General features: G+C 40.6%; 1 protein-coding gene across 5 annotated transcripts in view; it reads left to right on the top strand.

Annotated features, from left to right (window-relative positions):
* Window positions 1-20,028, top strand: part of FAM19A2 (family with sequence similarity 19 member A2, C-C motif chemokine like) — a 441,285-nt gene that overhangs the window by 395,075 nt on the left and 26,182 nt on the right. For 3 of the 5 annotated variants that reach the window (XM_019514632.1, XM_019514633.1, XM_019514634.1), the window contains 3 exons: window positions 1,890-2,042; window positions 3,026-3,150; window positions 3,318-3,356. In XM_019514632.1, coding sequence (XP_019370177.1) covers window positions 1,890-2,042; window positions 3,026-3,150; window positions 3,318-3,356 — 317 coding nt within the window. The remainder of the gene's footprint in view (window positions 1-1,889; window positions 2,043-3,025; window positions 3,151-3,317; window positions 3,357-20,028) is intronic. The other 2 variants (XM_019514636.1, XM_019514635.1) reach the window with 1 other exon arrangement.

Raw genomic sequence — 20,028 nt, 5'->3', positions numbered from 1 at the left:
CTGCCCTTCGGGCGGGGGGCTGGACTCGATGATGTTCTGAGGTCCCTTCCAGCCCTAATGTCTATGAAAGAGAAAACCTTGATTTAAATCAAGTTACCCACTGATACTTCTTCACATATTTCTTAAACAATGGCACAAATCTGATCAATAAAACATGTTAATTTACAACTCAATACAGCATTTACAACATCTGTCCTGACGATTTAAAGAAAAATTAAAAAACCCAATTCAAATGTAAAAAATTCGATTTAAATTAAAAAATATCAATTTTTTTTTATTTTAAAATAAATTGATTTTGGTCCACCTTGTCATTACCACCTGAGATCTCCGAAGTCCTGTCCATATACCATATTTATCATGTATTTTCTCAACATGCATAATTTTTTGTACATAATTCTCCAACAGTTTCTCTATCTCCCCCATCTCAAGAATGTTGGTGTACATTCTAATAATATAGTCCTTTCTCTTGTCTTTTCCCCTGCAATAAAACATCCCTTTCAGTTCTTCTTTCTCACCTACTGCCACATATGTCTTCCAAAAATCCTCATAACCTTCTTGGCTCCAATATGAAATTTCCCAAGACTTCCAGTTAGGAAAGGTGACCAGGCTATTCAGATGTTCTACTTTAATACCCAAAATTTCAAACAATATTTTTTTCTATAATTTTATGTCTATTCATTGTCTGATTTCTCTGTTCTCCTTCCCTTGTTACTACTGATCTTATTCTCAGGTGTAGATTACCTGCCACTCCATCTCTTGCTTCTTCCCATCTTCTTTCTCTTTGCAGATCTGGTTTATTGCTCCCACTAATCTTCCTCTTCCCTTTAATCATGGATTTTGGGGGTGGCAGGGGTTTATCTAGAGTATGCACACACACACACTGAGCAGTGCTGAGCTTTGGGATTACTATAGCTTGAAATGCTGTTGACTCTGGTGGGATCCAGCCTAATGTAGTATATGGTAAATCATGAGTCTTTTGGCTTTGGACTAATATCGTGCATAGATTGTGCTATATATAAAAAGGTGCAAAACTTCTGCTTGAAATGTGTGTAAAGAGTACCTGCACTTAAACTTGCAGCAATTTCATAAAAGGTAAACTGCAGCAATTCTGGATGGACTAAGTCTATGGGTACCCATAGTAATTTGCCTATATGCAAATTATTATAGGCATGTTTATTTCAAGGTCAGTGTTCTCAGATTTGCCTCTCACTTTGCTGTGCTCAGGGAATGCAGGGTCCAAAAAAGGATAGGAGGAAAGGACTGAAGAGGAAAGAAGTTGGGGGTGTGTGCAGAGGGCAAGGGGTTACCCGATCCCTCAGATTTATTTTCCTTGCTGTTGCGGCGGGAGGGGGACAAATTCAAAGCAATCCTCCAATAATTAGATTCTATACCTGGATTCTATAATTAGATTCTATCAATAGTACATACGGATTCCAAAAGAGCATATGTACATATGGGTATTGTATGTACATAAAGTATATGTAGTATAGTACATATGGGTATTTTAATGCTGGAAAACTTTTATTTCAGGATCTCACACTAAGAAAATAGGTTTTATTAACTTTTATAAAGAGACAAAAGTACGTAATAAATTTGAGAAATGGATACATTTTTATTATACCTTGATAACGTCTTTGCTTGCTTCAGTGAAATACTTCAGTATACATTCTTCTCTAATTGTTCTTACCTCACCAGGAGTTTTCTGCATGAGTTACTTATACTACATTTAGAAAAGAATTCAACTTTGCATTAGAGTGCTAGCATCATTGTAATTCTAGTTTCATGCATGGCAGATTCCTTTATAGAGCTAAATTTAATGTATTTCTAATTAAAAAAGCTTGGTACTTAGGAATGTTATCACCATCATCATCTTCTTCTTGTTTGCACAGCTCACCATGTTAAAACTGGAACCTGTGAGGTGGTGGCACTCCACAGATGTTGTAATAAGAACAAGATAGAAGAAAGGTCACAGACAGTCAAGTGCTCCTGCTTTCCAGGGCAGGTAGCAGGTACCACTCGAGCAGCTCCTTCTTGTGTTGATGGTGCGACTTCTTCTATTCCTTCATTTTGTTGCATTTTTTTAGTGGGTTTTGTAATACTTAGTGTGAACACTGAGACTTTCCCTTAAGCCAGCATTCTTTAAAAATGGTGTGAAGGATTCTGAGTTATGAAATGTACACCCAAGATGAATGGGAGAAGAAGATATGAAAAATTAATTATTTACTATTACTCTATGGAAACACTAAATCAAATTATTAGAAGCCTGTGAAAGAGACCTCCTGAGAAAGAAACCTTGATCTAACTATGAGTGCCCTTAGTATCATATCAGTTTCATTTAATTAAAAGTGTTTGTGCTAATGCTACATCAGCATATCAGTTTTGCATACCGCTGTCTCACATGTTATTCATATATTATTTTGCAACAAAGAAAACAACAATCTGAACTATATGTATATATTTTGGCTCATTATCAGTCTTAGCCAATTCCATCTATAATGCAATATTAATATTGTACTTAAATCTCACATGAGATCGTATTTGGGAAAATATTGGGTTATTTTGCACTTCTCTTTCTCTGACAGAGGATCAGAGTTGTATCACCCTTTACATGAGCTTCATACTGTTGTTGTTGGCCATCATGGAAGCTGTAAATATGTCATCTTTGGGGAATAAATTTAATCAGCATGTACAAACAAAATATACTAACTTAAGCCACAGAAATCTACTGCAAAACTTAGAAACCTAGCTGGCTAAGAAAATACAGTGATGGCAAAGGAATGCTGTGAAATTTATACTTGAAATAAGATAAATTTAAATAAATATAAATTCATTACACAGAACCTTTCATAAATAGTCTTACTTTATTTAGAAAGATTCTGACTCACATGCAAATTAAAATGTAGATATCAGCCAGTACATTTCTCCTAAGATTTTGAGGGAGACTAAAATAAATGCTGTATATTAATGACACATTAATGCAGCCATTTTATGAATATATAAATATCTATGTTTTCCCCTCCTGTAGCTTCGATAGTGGAACAGAAATGGTGGTGCCACATGCAGCCGTGTCTTGAAGGGGAAGAATGTAAAGTTCTTCCAGATCGGAAAGGATGGAGCTGTTCTTCTGGGAATAAAGTGAAAACAACTAGGGTAGGTACAGTACCAAGTTAACTTTTTACCACCAGGTAACATGCAGATCCAGACTAACTCAGAAAAACTGAAAAGGAAACAGGATGGAAGAATAGTGAGGTGGGTAAAGAGTTATATCGACATTGGACTTTCCTGGGCCTTCATGCTTATCACAGTTTACTTTGCAGATGATTGATCATAGTATTCATTATTCCTGTCATCCTCAGGTAGCAATAAAGAGAATACAATCAAACCCTTTCTCATCAAACAGTAATGACAATTTATATAACATTTGATAGGTGTTTCCCTCCATGACTGGCTGCAAAAATCGTTCACATCTTGCTAAGCCCATGTTAATGTTCCAGATTCACAAGACATTGGTTTACAAGGTGTAAAACAAATGCATTTTTATTAGTTACATAGAATTACCAAGTTTCTACATAGAAACTGATGAATATGGTACATATTTACTGTCATTACAGAACAATCTTCTGGTGCTTTATGTCTTGTAAGATTGAGAATTACTAAAACATTTTATTAGGGTTCCTTTTTGCATTTGACACTTTTTATATTGTTGGTTCAAAATTGCATTAGAAGAAATCTATCTAACATCATGTGCAATTTACAGAAAACAAAGTAAATTTGGGGAATCTGAAACTTTTTATTTGCTAACAAAAGTAGAAGGATAACAAATTTCCTTAGATAACTTAAGTATCTAGACTTCTCAAAACCTCAACTTCAAACACCAGTAAGGTCAACTCAACCTTGTGAGACAATTTAAGTATCCATCATTCAAGCAGACATGCCCATGTGAGTTGCAATGAGACTGCTCCTGTACTTGAAGTTATTTAATAATATTTTGTAGGACCAAGCCATAATTGGTTACCATATAAATTATTGTGTGTGTTTGTGTGTGTTTCTTTTAGATGGGGCCTCTGTGCCATTTGTAGACACTAAAGATTTTATAGCATTGGACACAAACATTTCTCTTATTTATGTTGCAATGTATGGTGCACTGACTGGCTACACACCTTCTATTCTTTATGTATGAGTTTTAAACCATTTTGACATTTTGGGGGGTGAAAGCTACTTTTTAGGTAAGCCGTTCTTCCTTTTAAAATATCACCTGAAATTATTAGTTTTAGCACTAATCTCTGGTTGAACAACACCCTCACCTAATTTTCATGCATTCATATGAATCTATATGCAGGCATGTATATATTTATATATATATAAAGGATATATGTAGCTAGCATATCCAAATAGAATAAGATGATTCAACAACAGTTGAATCAATAGTTGAACAGATATAGAAAAGAAACTGGAGAAAAAAATGTCTTTAGGTTACATCTCTCTCTCATGTTCATCTAGTCTTCATCTTTCTCACCATTCCTACTTTCTGTGACCTCCCTATAACTAAATTATGTCATTTTGAGAATGATACCTTAGGACAGGAATTTTTTCTTTATACCCATAAAGGTGAACAACTTTTTCATCTGAAGTAACCTGTTATCAGAAAGCAAATTGTTTTCCGTAGTATATGGTGGCTACAGCATTTTCATCTTTTTCCCAAAGGGAAAGAGAATTCTCTAGTTTCAAACAACATATTCTTAGAAAACTAATAAAAAGTCCTACATAGAGTCAGTGGACACGTCTATATATGATATTAATGCAATGCAATAAACTTAACATACAGCTGAGACCAAAGCATATTGAGCCAAGTCGGAGCAGCTCTGGCTGACAGGGAGCCCCAGGAACCAACCTACCAACCTGGGGCTGCTCCAACCCTCCTCAATGTGCTTCGGAGGAGCTAGCTGGGGCATGAGGGTGCTCCAGTGTGGAACTAGCCAGCAAGCAGCCCTACACTAAAGCACCCTTGTGCCCCCAGCAGCCCCATCAGTATCTACAAATGCGTTGCTGCACATTAAAGAATGCTATTGCAGGATAGTACTTGTATTTACAAGTACTAATCTTTGGCAGAGTTAATTAGTTTCCTGCAGTCTAATAGGGGCACATGTGTAGATGCTGAGACTTTACTGCGGAGTTAATTAGGTGGCTCCACAGTAAATATCTTATGTAGATGTGCCCACTATTAAGAGGCCAAGAATAATGAGCTTTTGATTATCAAATGAAATAACCCATATGTGATCACCATTTATAATATAAAAGCAAAAAGAAACAAAGCAAGCTGGAAAGTTTGTGTTAATTAAGAACAAAGCAGACATGAAAGCTAGTACCACTCACCTGCAGTGCAGGCTGCCTAGCTCCTTTGTCATGAGCAGCCCAGCATCTTCCTGCTGCATAGGCACACAGGTATTGTAGGCCCTCTCATGCATGAATCTTGGGCCCCCTGATCTCCTCCTGCTGTACTCTGTAACCCCCAGGAGCAGGGCAGGAAGTACAAGCCAGAGGAGGGCAGGGGAACCCAAAGAATCTGGCTGCCACGGGTCAGGTCAGTGGTGGCCAGGTGTGAACCTGTGGGCCACATGCTAATCCTTTGAGGGCTGAATGTGACCCATTGGCTGCCAATTGGACAGCCCTGTTTTAAGCATTTTGGAATGATATTACAAAAAATCACTGTCCTACTTCATCTCAGTCCTCCCTTCCTTGCTCCAAGGGCCTTATGGCTAAGAGCAAACACAACTCAGGGGCATCCAAACCCCAAGCCTCCTGGCTTGGGCCTGCAATAGGATGCCCACCAAAGGTTTTGGAAACATCTGAAGACCCAGGTGTGGGTGGAGGATATTTGCTGGTAGAAGGGCCACTGATGGTTCTAGACTCTTGGATCTAGAATTATAGTTTCATAGTTGGTAGGGTCGGAAGGGACCTAAGTAGATCATCTAGTCTGACCTCCTGCCATGTTACCCCCAGTAGTGCTTGGGGGAACAGGGACTCTCCCATTGCCTGCTGGTCCCCCTTGGCAAGTTTATAGGTGGCCACCAGATCCCCCCTCAGCCTTCTTTTGTGGAGGCTGAACAGGTTCAGGTCCTGTAGCCTCTCATTATAGGGCCTGTCCTGCTGCCCCCAGTAATGTGAGTGGCCCTCCTCTGGACACTCTCGATGCTGTCCACACCCTCCTGAAGTGCAGTGCCCAGAACTGGATGTAGTACTCCAACTGTGGCCTGACCAATGTTGCATAGAAGGGGGGATCACCTCCCTGGACCTGCTCGTGATGCATCTATGGATGCATGACAAAGTGTGGTTAGCCTTCCTGACCGTGTCCCCACACTGGCAGCCCATGTTCATCTTGGAATCAACAGTGATTCCAAGATCCTTCTCTGCCTCTGTGCTGATGAGAAGGAAGTTCCCCAGCCTATAGGTATGCTGCTGGTTCTTTCTCCCTAGGTACAACACCTTGCACTTGTCCATATTGAAACCCATCCTATTCTCAACCTCCCACCTCTGTAACCTGTCAAGATCTAGCTGTAGCCTGTCCCTCTCTTCTAGCATACTCACTTCTCTCCACATCTTAGTGTCATCTGCAAACTTGAACAAGGTGCTTTTCACCCCCTTGTCCAAATCGCCGATAAAGATATTGAACAGTGCGGGCCTGAGGACCGAGCCCTGGGGAACCCCACTGCCCACATCTCTCCAGGTCAAAAATGACCTGTCCACCACCACTCTCTGGGTGCAGCCCTCCAGCCAATTTGCGACCCATCTGACTGTGTAGGCATCAACACCACAGACGCCTAATTTTTTAATGAGGATGGGACGAGAGACAGTGTTGAAGGCCTTCCAAAAGTCTAGGAAGACTACATCCACCATGACACCTGCGTCCAAGGCTTTTGTGACCTGGTCATAGAAGGCCACCAGGTTGGTCTGATAGGAACTGCCTCTAATGAACCCATGTTTATTGCCCCTAAGCATAAACTCACCTGCTGGCCCTTCTCAGATGTGCTCCTGGATAAGTTTCTCAAAGAGCTTCCCCAGGACCGAGGTAAGACTAAAGGGGCTATAGTTTCCTGGGTCCTCTTTCCTCCCTTTTTTGAAAATGGGGACCATATTGGCCCCTTTCCAGTCATCAGGCACCTCATCAGAGCATCACGAGGGCTCATAAAGCTGTGTCAGGGGTCCTGCAATGACTTCTGCCAGGTCCCTAAGCACTCTGGGGTGGAGATCATCAGGACCTGCTGATTTGAACACATCTAGTCCCTCCAGAAGTTCCCTGACTAGGTCCTCACTGACCCTGGGCCTGGCAGCATCTCCCCTGGGTCTGTCCGGAATCCCAGAGGGGAGGTTGTCCCTGTCCCTGCTCAGAAAAATGGAAGCAAAGAAGCTGTTAAAGAGATTAGCTTTATCATCTGGTGCTACCACCAGATTACCAAGCATGTCCTGCAGAGGTCCCACATTATTTGGTACCTTCTTTTTACCTACTACGTATTTAAAAAAGGACTTCTTGTTATCTTTGATCCTGGTCGCTAGTCCCAGTTCTATCTCTGCCTTAGCCTTCCTAATAACCCCCCTACAATCTTGAGCCAAGGAGGTATAATCCTCCTTGGTGATGGCCCTTCCCATCCATTGGGTGTATGCCTCCTTTTTCGCTCTGAGGCATTTTGGTTAATTTGGCCTCGGATGCAAGTTATAAAAAAACCCCCAAAACAACTTCATCTCAGTGTGTTTAGTAGTAGAAAAAGATGATATTTATTTATCATGGAAAAGCAGTAAATGGAGAATGATCTTCATAATAATTTTATTCCATCACATTTGTATTTAGGTGGTTTGTAAAGTTTGTGTCTGTGTCGTCAAACAGTTATGAGAGGGCAAATGCTAAACTAGCACAATAGTGATTTAATTATATTTAGATAGAAATCTGAGTGTGACTACCTATCATAGCATTTCACTGGAATGGAAGAGGATATTCAGAAATAGATTACGAAAAATAATAGTAAAACCCCCTTAATTTCCAATGAAAGCCCATTTTCCATGGAAAAGGGATGTAACTGAAAAAATACTGGCTGCTGACAGATTTGGAGAAAACAAACAAATAGTGCTTTACCGGAAGAGGCAGTGCATTAGTTCAACCCAGCTTCTGTATAGATTGGGTGCTTTAGCAGGGTTTTTTGACCCTTTTATATAAAGCTGATTCAATCAGCTATTAGATAAAAGCACCAAAAAAGCAGTGCTGAATTGCCCAATCTATACACATGTTGGGCGAGCTGGGTCTAACTAATGTGATGTCTCTTCTGGGCATGCAGCGGGCTTGGTGTGGGGCTGTGCAGATTTTAAAGTAAAGCACCTTTTTAATTTTTTTTATTTTTTACATCTGTAAATAGCCAATGTGCCTAGAGAGAGTGAGTGTATTTTTTTTAATTCTGTTTTTCTATTGGCTTAAGCCTGTTAGGAAATGCACTTCTCTCCCAATATTCTTTTCTTCATGGCAATAATGAAATGAGAGACTGAGGATGATTAGTTTTAGCTTTTGAATTTGCTGTTACCCAAGGCAGTCATTAAATCTTGCTAGAGTCAGAACTGACATTCCACTTATGGGACGCAGATGCATTGGCTAAGGCAAGACCACTCCCTCTTTCCACATTGAATGGCTTGTACTGCTATTCTGTTCGCTCCATAGCTATAACCTAACTTAACTTAGTTCCCACCACTCATGGCCTGGAGCTGTTGCCCTGGTGGCTTGCCCCTTAAATTGGCTTAGGCAGAAACCTGTTTTCTTACATTTTGTGAATTATAGTTGAGTTCTTCAAGCTCAAATAGACAGCATGTCTAAGAAGTGGGAGATTTCTATTGCTTATCAGTCCTACCTACAAAAGCTGGAAGAAGGGACAGTCATATCAAATATGTAACCCTAAGGGGGTTGCTGGTAAAGATGAAATATGTACACAGTAAAGGTGGGATGAACTATGTTAGCTTGTGGCACATTTAATATGATATTATGTTGGAGAGATTTTGTTTCTGTTGTTATTTAAGCAATAAATAGGGCAAGCTTTTTTTTTGCTGTGATTTCTTATGTTTTCTTGTTCTGTGTATTATGCTACTTTTTTCACTACATCTCTCCCTCCTACTTCTTTAGATTTTTTCTTTGAATTATGTAATTAAATTTGTCCTTTGTTTTACCCAAGCCCTGAGATCTTTTCCATTTGGCTAAAAATGAGTAAAGAATTATTCAGCCATATGGAATATCAAGGTACTTTCTCTCTGCCTCAAACAACCTCATATCCAACCAAGTAGGTGATGGTCCCATCAGGTATTCACTTAAGGAAGTAAATTGCTAAGAATGCATTCTCCTGGTTAGGAGATGTCCAGGACAGCTAACAACTATGAATACCTTACAAAGATATACTTAGGGTTATAATTGCCCAGGACTGTGCCCAGGGCAGTCCTCCCTCTCTTCCCCACTCTGCTTTTTGGCTCCAGAGGTGGTAGTGGGCAGGATGCAGAAGTGTCAGCTGAAGTTAAAGCTGCTGAGGGGGGTTATCAACTCATTCTTTTTGCTGCAGACACCCATATTGAGCAGGCATGTTTTTGGTGGTAAGAAAATGGGATGACATCTCTCCATAGCAGCAATGAATTCTGCTTCCACACTATAGAGCTACATTTGTTAGAGTGCCATAGGCTTATTGACACACACTCATTCGACACCATTGCTTGTTCTGGGGGTTGGAGCTGGAAAGTGCGCACAGAGTTGGGGATGTGAAGGTGAGGCATCCCATGGTCTATTCTGGCAGCCCCTTCCCTCTCCCTCCTCACTCTCCTTAAGGCAGCTCTTAGGGTTCATGCCTCTTATACTATTAGATGTACCTGACTGTAAACAGGGCAATGAGTGTACTCATACACAGGTGTACAGAGAATGAGATGCACCTACCATATTTTAATTTTGGTGTATACCTGGAGGTATTTTATTAGAACCACTTCAGCATGAAAGCCATAGATGTGAACATCAAGAAATCCTGGAGGATTTGAATGAAAATGCATTATTAATATATTGCATGAGGAACCCTAAACTGTGAGATGCTCTAAATCTCTGTTTGGGTGTCAGTTATTTATTTGAGCTCTTCTCTATGTTTTTTTTTAATGTGTGCATTTTTATTAGCATTCAGTAAAGGTGGAGAATGGGAGGAGATTCAAAATTGTCATACATTTATCATTTTCAGTGGGTAAATTGTTTGGGCAACTTCATTTCTGCCCAGACAAATTTAGATGAATGAGCAGGTTTACTAAGTAATTATAAATATTTTATTATGTGTGAATACATTAAACTCTGAAAGCCTTTAGCTAGTCACTTTAGCTGACAAAATGCTTTTGTGAGTTTCTATTAAAGGAATCCTTCAAAAACACTAGAAAGCAATATCCCACACAAGTTATTTTGTTAGGAAGAATGATTCCTTTTTAATTTCAATTGACAGGAAGGTATGCACACACATTCATTACATCAAGGAATAGGGTTTTCTGTGGGGGATTTTAAGTCACACACAGAAGCCAGCTGTGCTTGTAATGGTTAATAACATGTTTTCCACTGCCTTTAAAACTACAGGCTTATTTCAAATAACAGAGATGCTGTTCTAAGGAAAAAAGTTGTAGAGAAATAGGAAAGTGGTTGTGTTCTCTCCTTTTACTCATAATCTATAATACCCCATAAATACTTCAATGCCAACTGTTTTTAGAATAAGATACTATACAAGAAAGGCAACACTACATTTTGAATGTAGCCTTCCTTTGATAAACCTCTGTAGTGGCAAACTATTCAGGAATAAGTTTCTTTATATATATATATATCAGCCATGGTTTTGGACACCTTCAAATGACAACATATTTTAAAATATGCTTAAATACGTATTCTGTAAATATGCAACCGTGCTTTGATTAAATATGTCACATTTTCAGATGTAAGAACAAAATTCTAAGAATCTGCTGTCCAACAGTAATTGGCAGTCATTGTACAACATTTTAAATGTGATTAGTAGATGTAAAACTATATAAAATTAAAATCTGATAGTGCGTGACAGAAAAAGATCATTTATATTTCTTGAAAAATCACAAGATAAGATGGCTCTTCCTTAATTTCCAGTGAAAGCCCATTTTCCAAGGAAAAGGGATGTAACTGAAAAAATACTGGCTGCTGACAGATTTGAAGAAAACAAACAAAAAGTGCTTTACCGGAAGAGGCAGTGCATTAGTTCAACCCAGCTTCTGTATAGATTGGGTGCTTTAGCAGGGTTTTTTGACCCTTTTATATAAAGCTGATTCAATCAGCTATTAGATAAAAGCACCAAAAAAGCAGTGCTGAATTGCCCAGGCAGATTATATAATGTCCTTCTAGTAACAAATTAAAGAGAAGGGTTTTTTCCAAATGTAATTTCCGTTGTTTTTTTTCCCCAAGTGTAATATGATGTTGGATACAAACTGTTGAAAATGAATGGTCTAGGTTTTGAAATGCTAACCCAGCCACACTGAACTCTTTTGAAATTAGTGGGAACTGGAGGTGTATGGTCACTTTGAAAATTGTGCTAATATTCTTTAATGTGTGGGGAAAAGCAGAATACAGGATAGAGAGAAATCAATATTGAATGCATTACTATGTAACTATATTTCAAACCAATATTAGGAATAGACTACCATAAAAAATAATAAATATTTCAGGGACAGAGAGAAATAAAAGAGAAATATTGCAGGGGGCAGAGAGAAATCCATATTGAGTATATTTATCTACATTTGAAATCCAAATCTGCTTTCCAAATCGATACCAGAGATGGATGACTGGTGTGAGAAAACAAAAATATTGCAGGGACAGAAAGAAATCCATATTTAGTGTGTTTATCTGCATTCCCAAACAATATTAGAGAGAGCCTAAAGTCAGATATTTGTAATATTCATTTAATCTAATTTTGAATCATGGCATCCAACACTGGGGAAAAAAATGAACAACATGTTCTTGGAAGAGAAGAAGACATCACATCCAGGCTTGCCAAATGGCCATCCATAATGCCAAAGGTTGATTAATATGCAAAATCCCAACTCTAAATAAATAGTTTTGTTGCTCTCTATTAATACTGCCATTTTCACTTCATCTGCTTCTCCCTCACATGTAGAGATGATGAATTATTTCTAAATTTAACACAGCTGCTACTAGTGGCAACATTCATTTAAAAAAATATATATTTTAATCTACTCTTAGATGCTGCTGTATATTCTCTAAGCATATAGAGTAAAAGTTAATCTAATGAGATGTCCTCCTATATAGGCAACGTGCTGACAATTTAAAGACCAGACTTCAAAATCAGCCTTCAGGCTCTCTCTAACAGTTCCCTTTTGCGACTGCCTTCATAAACAGCTGAATTACCTTAGAAGATTGGTTTCAGAATCTGGGCACTTCTCTTGCCTTCTATATAAACATTAAATCAAAGCAACAAAAGTGAATGACTTCTAATGTATCACAAGGAGAGAAGATTTCTAAAAGCCAGCAGGCTTTTAGATTAGACAGTATATAGGTCAAAAATGAACTCTTTGAATCTGCATCTGGAATTCAGTTGTCCTGAGATAGATGGAAGCCCATGCACACTATGGTACCTAAGTTGACATGTTTTTCCTGAGAGAAGCTCCACCATGTAAGCTGGTTGTAGAAATATGTACAATAATCTAATATTAAGGTGATAAGACATGAAGACCTCTTCCTTTTGACTATGGACCTTACCAAAGTTAGCCTTTTAGGGTGCGTGTAGAAGAAACAGGGGCCCTAAATTGAAGTGGTAGGCTTTATAAAACATTGCTTCCATTTAGGGCTGATTAAACCATGGTGTCGTGCACATACTCTGCACTTATCTGCCTCTCCGGTGTGCAGGGGAGGGTGAGCTGCCAGGGGGCGGAGAGGTCCCTGGGCTGGGGGAGGACTGGTGCTTCCCTCTGGCAGCAGTGTCCCCCACCCTGACGCGGCACTTGCCCACAGGCACCTGGTTGGGTGATCCTGGCGGGCACCGCAGCCATGGAGGGAAGCACGGGGCCCTTGTGCAGCTCAGACAGGCAGGCTCCAAGGGGAGGGGGGGAAGGATCAGGCTCGCTGCTTTTCTTAGGTGGAGCCTGCTTTGCTGGGATGCTGCCAGGCTGCCTGCAGGGCTTTCTACAGACAGCTGCACAGAGCTGCACGAAGCCCGGTGCTTCACTCTGTGGCTGTAGGGCTGCAAACTAAAACTCCTTCGAGGAGTTTTAGTTTGCTGCACTCCTAGTCATTCAAGGTGCATTACGCCACCGAATTTCCTACTGGAATTAATTCACAATACACCGCCAAGGCGTGCGAACACCAACACCATTAAAGTGGTACAAAAGCATTTAGCCCGCTTTAAAGTGTCATGCACACATGCCTCTTGTTTTGTCTACACACAGCCTTAGGCGGACATAAATGGGAAAAAAAATGCATCTTTCCCCATTGCTGCTGTTCGAAAGTCAGCTGGGAATACTGAGTTGATTTTACATGGGAATGAAACAGCAGTGGATGAAGTGTGCAATCCTGAGACTGTAGCCCTACTAACAGAAGTAGGGCACGCTCTGTCACAGAGACAAACTCTGTGATTTCACGAAGGTGTTTCCCTAGTCATCAGCGTTCTCTCCACGTTATTTGTTTTGAGCTTCAGCCAGCCAATTTTCCTGTCAGTTCTGATCTTAACCAGATAAAGGCAAACTGAGAAATAACCATATCCAAATGTGATGAAAAAATGATATTCATCTGGATGTTACTGTACCTGAATGTATTTCTCTCTCATTTAGTAATGTCTTATGTGTGAAGAAGAGATTGAATTGAATTAGCTGGTAACTGCCACAAGGGAAATGTCAGGGAAGAAAACTATTTTCCAGCACCCTTTTTTGGGTTCTCTAGGAGACAAAAGAATAGAGCTGCTAGAAATCTACTTCCTTCCTCCCTGCCAGGATCCAAAGCCAATCCCCAGAACCTGTGGTTAATGAAATCAAGGCAGCAGGTACGGCCAAAGGAATAGATAGACGCTTGGATTTTATCCATTTCTTGGAGAAGATCATCAAACAATGAGACTATAACTATGACTATAATATAATCACCTGTGCTAGCAGACTGAATGCCATTCCTAGCCTGTCAAGTTTTAGTGTAAAAATAATTAAGTGCTGGAACATACTGCCAGGGGAGGCTGTGGAAACTCCAACATTGACGAGACGGGTTAGACCCGTGATTCTCAGCCAGGATGCCCCAAGGTTCTTTTAAGGGGGCTATGGAGTGCCATGCCGGCCGGTATGCAAACATGATGCACAAGATAAAACCCCAATATTTCTAATGGGAATTCATGGTGTTAAAAACATTCTGACATGTTGTAGTCTTTCTGAGTTCTTTGCAACAGAAGTACTGCTCTGTTAGTTAAAAAAAAAAAAAGGAGTGTAAACTAAGAACTGGCATTTTCTGAGGGGTGCCATGACCCTATCAAAGGGTGCCTTGAGTCTAAAAATGGTTGAGACCCACTGGATTAGATAAATGTCTGTCAGGAATGGCTTAGGTTTAGTTGATCCTGCCTTTGGGCAAAAGGGTGAATTTGATGACCTCTTCAGGTCCCTTCCATTTGTATTTTATATGATTCTGTAAAAGGTACCCAGCAAATTTAAGGAGTCCGGTTATTGCTACAAACTTCTAAAAACAGAAGGCTAGAGAAAGGTCGATAATTAGTATGATTTTAAACGTCAAGAGGTAGCATCAATGTTGCCACAGCTATTACTGCTACTATTGCACCTAGCATGTGCTGCCGTTGCCCCTTCTACAATCCCCAAGTCCTTACAGTAAGCAATACAGATGAATAAAACAAGGCAGTATATGAGAGTTGAGAGAGAATTTCCTGGCCTGGCAAGAAAAGGAAATTTATCTTGAAACCAAGCCTGATATTAGTGTCAGTGAAGCAGCTATGTTAGTTAATGATCTGTCCTCTTCAGAATCACAAGAGATGCATAGGTACTTTAGACAGCTGCAAAGGGACAGAAAATGGAATACGTATTGCTGTCTTTGCTGCCAAGGCTGAAAGAAATATTGCCTTCCTGCTAATCTATTCTCTCAATCTTTTATTCCTTTTTTTCTTCAAAGTTTCCTCAAAAACACAAAGAGAGGTAGGCCATAGCTGGAATTAAGGTGAGCTTTGTCATGAAGTGAACCTGCTCTTGAGAAGTTATATCTACTGTATGCTATCATGTTATTGATAGACAAGATACTAAGGGAAAAAGACTGGATAGTTGTGGTTGGCACCATCACAGCTGTGGTAACACATTTCTCACACTAAATTTTGTTAGTATAAAAATATTACTGATATTATGCCATAAAATGAAACAAAAATCTTTCTTTGCTTTTGCTGATACTAGTGTAAAACTTGAAATATGTCCAAGAATGGTACCATAAGCTAGAAGGGGTAAAAAGTGACATAGCTATCTGTCATGTAACAATGGTAAGTAACAGTAGGAGTTGATTTATTTTAATACTGAACAAGGAACTTTATTGAGAAAAAAAACTCTTCATCTTTAAGGCTATACTGTCTTCTGCTCCCTTTCAGAGCCCCTACCTAGATTCTTTACCTTATGCCTGGCTTTCTGCTGTAGATTTAGAGAAACAGTACACATGCCTTCATAGTTTCTAGTAATATCTTGTGGTTCATAGAAAGGATGTTATCACAGTTCAGCACTGTGTACAGGCTGTAGCAAAATACTAGTCCTGGAAGAGTGATTATACTTTACTGCCACCTCATTATTAATATGGAATTTTTTTTCCAAAGCCCATGGCCAATCTATCACTGAGAAATTTGCAACCACTTGAGCATATACTTGTCATAGCTACCCTATTGCCCCCAGTATCTCATTTATCATTAAAATTTCAATATACAATACGTACAGTTTTTCAAGAATAAATGCATTTCATGAAAAATATATAAAACCTCATCTCTCAGGTCATGAGCCAACTTAGGATAAAGATAGGATGAAACTTTCCCCGTAGGCAGGTTACTTTCTTGTCAGGGACAAAGTATTGGTCTGCTCTGCTGTGAAATTCTTCTGTGGTGAAAAGAACTGACTATCATAACAGGGGACACTAGGCAGTTGGGCGGGGAGATGCTGTTTCACAGTCTAACTGGAAAACTTATGGCTTTGGAGTCTGTCAGCATATGTGGATGGGCCAGTCATAGGTTGGGCATGCTAAGTTCTGTCCTCCTACCGACCCACTGCTGATGCAGAATAGACAGACCCATAGAATCGCTGTAAGTGGCTACCACTAATGCAATTTCTTGCTCACTCTTTTTCTAAGTGCAGCCACTAAGCACACTTGAGTAAGTCACCAGATAGTGGCTATAGAAGTAACTGGACATCTTAAAAATAGCTACTATGGGCATCAGCACATTCACTGGATTGTATTGACATGTTTATGAACTAAGCATGTCCACTTCCCTTTCCCAAAACTCAGTTCATTGGAAGCCTGAAATTTAGGCCACTTGAGGCCTGCTAGAAGTAAACAAGCTCCAGAAGAAACATAGTCTTTACTACTAGGAATTTACAGTATAAGTTTAGATAAAGCAATGCAAATGATAATTAAAGAGGGCTAAAAGCATAGGGAGAGCAGTAGTTGTGACAAAGGTCACGGGATTGCTTGTTAATGTCTGAATTTCTTGAGGTTTTTTGGCTAGTTTTGGGGTCTGCAGGGAGATCTGCTTGTAGGGCTCAACTATGCATGATCTGAGTATTCACACTAGGACAGTGGTTCTCTGCACTTCTTTCCCTAAAACTAAGTGAATTTCCAAAACTGAGGAGATACAAATTTAAGGTTTCAACAGATATTTTAGCTCACCTACATTGCAGCTACTGGGCCTGATTTCCAAACTAACTTTAACTTGGCCTTCCTTCTGGTTCCCACAAGTTTTGTATCACAGCTACCTGCAGATGCAATTTTAGTATTTTTTACTTGGTTTTCAGGTTGAAAAGTTGCATAGGATCTCTATTTGGTGAAATTGGTGGAACAACTTCTGTTGGCTTCAGTGAACTTTGAATCAGGCACATAGATATCTATTTACAAATACAAATAAGTTTGACTGTCAGAGCCCCACACATCAGATCTGAATGTTAGGACTTCTGGGCATTTCTGATGTCAAGCTAAGAAATGGATTTCCACAGACAAAAGTGTTGTTGAGAAGTAAAGTCCACTACAGATGTTCGAGAAGATCCACACCAAAGCAAGCTTTTACTCTCAAATGGATGTATTGAACCTATTTTGTTCATTTCATGCACCTATAAATCCTGGGGTTAGTGAGAAAAAAGTTAGGGGAGAAATAAAAATTGTAACCAGGTGAGGAGATCAGGCAAGATGAAATGCTTCACTAAAGCATGTAGCCTTTTTGAGAACGAGGAAACTGTCAACATGATACTTGAAAGAAGAGAGTTTTGTCCCCTTGGCTATTACAGGAGGTCTCCCTAACTTTTATGTGAAGAGAGCTTCTATACAAATTATAAGCAGTGAAATCATTTATGTCACACTTTCAGCAAGGTTACTTTACTAACAACATATTTTGTAGCATGTATATTTTGATATAAGTTAAGACTGCAACCTGAATTCACTATTTTCACTCACACAAAACTTAAAAGCTTCCGTATTTACCCTGCAGGCAAAGGAAAATGCTTCTGTAATTTTAAAGGAGAAATATCTAATGGGCTACAAGTTATATTGATTAAATCAATTAATTAATAAAAGATGTTTCAAGCATTGTTTTCTCCCTCTATCATCCAGTACTGAAGGGTTTTCTGTCTTTGTCCCAAAAGATTCCACGTGACTTTTTTTTTATTCAGTTTGCCTGTTAGTTCCCTTTGCTGGTGAGTTTGGTATACTGTTATCATGTCTATAGAACATTTTTTTTTGCATCCATGATAGAGAGCAGAGATGTTTCCTGAAGGCTGTGCCTAGACAATTTGTTTTCTCTACTTCTTTATTACGTGGAATGGGCCCAATGCTAAGATCAAAGAGGCTTCCTTTCCCATTTTCAGCTCCACTTAACTGCAGGGTCTCCACCTTTGCTGCAGGAGTGCTCAGAAGACTCCGGTATTTTGGTGGCCTTTTCCAGTATATGGATGTTTCATAGTTTCATAGTTGGTAGGGTCAGAAGGGACCTGAGCAGATCATCAAGTCCAACTCCGTGCTATGGCAGGAAAGAGTACTGAGGTCAAACAACCCTGGCAAGGTGTTCATCTAGCCGCCTCATAAAGACACCCAGGGTAGGAGCCAGCACCACTTTTCTTGGAAGTTGGTTCCAGCTCCTAGCTGCTCTGACAGTGAAGTAGCGCTTCCTGATATCAAGCCTGAATCTATCCTCTGCCAGCTTGTGACCATTATTTCTAGTCACTCCTGGTAGTGCTTGGGGGAACAGGGATTCCCCCAATGCCTGCTGGTCCCCCCGACTAGTTTGTAAATGGCCACTAGGTCCCCCTTCAGCCTTCTCTTGTGGAGGCTGAACAGGTTCAGGTTCCTTAGCCTCTCCTTGTAGGAGCTGCCCTACTGCCCCCGATCATGCAAGTGGCCCTCCTCTGGACCCTCCCCATGTTGTCCACATCCCTCCTGAAGTGTGGCACCCATAACTGGACCCAGTACTTCAACTGCGGCCTAACCAGTGTCGCATAGAGGGGGAGGAACACCTCCTTGGACCTGCTTGAGATGCATCTGTGGATGCATGACAAGATACAGTTGGACTTCCCACATTGTTGGCCCATGTTCATTTTGGCATCAATAATGACTGCAAGATCCTTTTCTGCCTCTGCACTGACAAGAAGGGAGTTCCCCAGCCTGTAGGTATGCTGCTGGTTCTTCCTCCCCAGGTGTAGTATCTTGTCAGTGTTGAAACCCATCTTGTTCTCATCCCCCCCCCGTAACCTGCCCAGGTCCGATTGTAGTCTATTCCTCCATTCTAGCATGCCCACATCCCCCCACATCTTAGTGTCATCTGTGAATTTGAACAAGGTGCTTTTTACCCCCTCGTCCAAGTCGCTGATGAAGATGTTGAACAGTGCAGGCCCGAGGACTGAACCCTGAGGAACCCCACTGCCCACATCCCTCCAGGTCAAATAGGACCCATCTACCACCACTCTCTGGGTGCAGCCCTCCAGCGAATTTGCAAACCATCTGACTGTGTAGGTATCAATGCCACAGTCCTCCAAGTTTTTTAATGAGATTGGGGTGAGAGAAAGTGTTGAAGGCCTTCCTAAAGTCCAGAAAGACTATGTCCACTGCAACACCTGTGTCTAAGGCTTTTGTGACCTGGTCATAGAAGGCCACCAGGTTGGCCTGACAGAACCTGCCTCTAATGAACCCATGTTGGTTTCCCCTAAGCATAATCTCTCCTGCTGGCCCCTCGCGGACATGTGCCAGGATAATTCAAAAAGCTTACCCAGGACTGAGGTAAGACTAACTGGCCTATAGTTTCCCAGGTCCTCCTTTCTCCCTTTTTTGAAAATGGGAACCACATTGACCCTTTTCCAGTCCTCTGACACCTTGCCAGAGCACCATGAGTGCTCGTAAAGCCATGCCAGGGGTCCTGCAATGACCTCTGCTAATTCCCTCAGCACTCTGGGGTGGAGATCATCAGGACCTGCTGATTTAAATATGTCCAGTGCCTCCATAAATTCCCTGACTAGGTCCTCTCTGGCCCTAGGCCTGGGTGCACCTCTCTTGGGGCCTAAGGGGGTCCCAGTGAGGGGGATGACCTGGTCTCTGCTCAGAAAAATGGAGGCAAAGAAATTGTTAAATAGGTTAGCTTTGCTGTCTGGTGCAATGACCAGATTTCCTAGCATGTCCTGCAGAGGCCCCATGTTACCCGGTACCTTCTTTTTACCCCCTGTATATTTAAAAAGGGACTTCTTGTTGTCCTTGATCTGGGTAGCTAGTCCCAGTTCCATCTCTGCCTTGGCCTTCCTGATTGCCCCCTTACA

The sequence above is a fragment of the Gavialis gangeticus genome, unplaced genomic scaffold (assembly GCF_001723915.1).
Source record: "Gavialis gangeticus isolate Ggan-Ray unplaced genomic scaffold, GavGan_comp1, whole genome shotgun sequence".
NCBI lineage: Eukaryota > Metazoa > Chordata > Crocodylia > Gavialidae > Gavialis > Gavialis gangeticus.
Note: the sequence above shows the minus strand (reverse complement) of the source record. Positions and strands in the feature narration are given on the sequence as shown.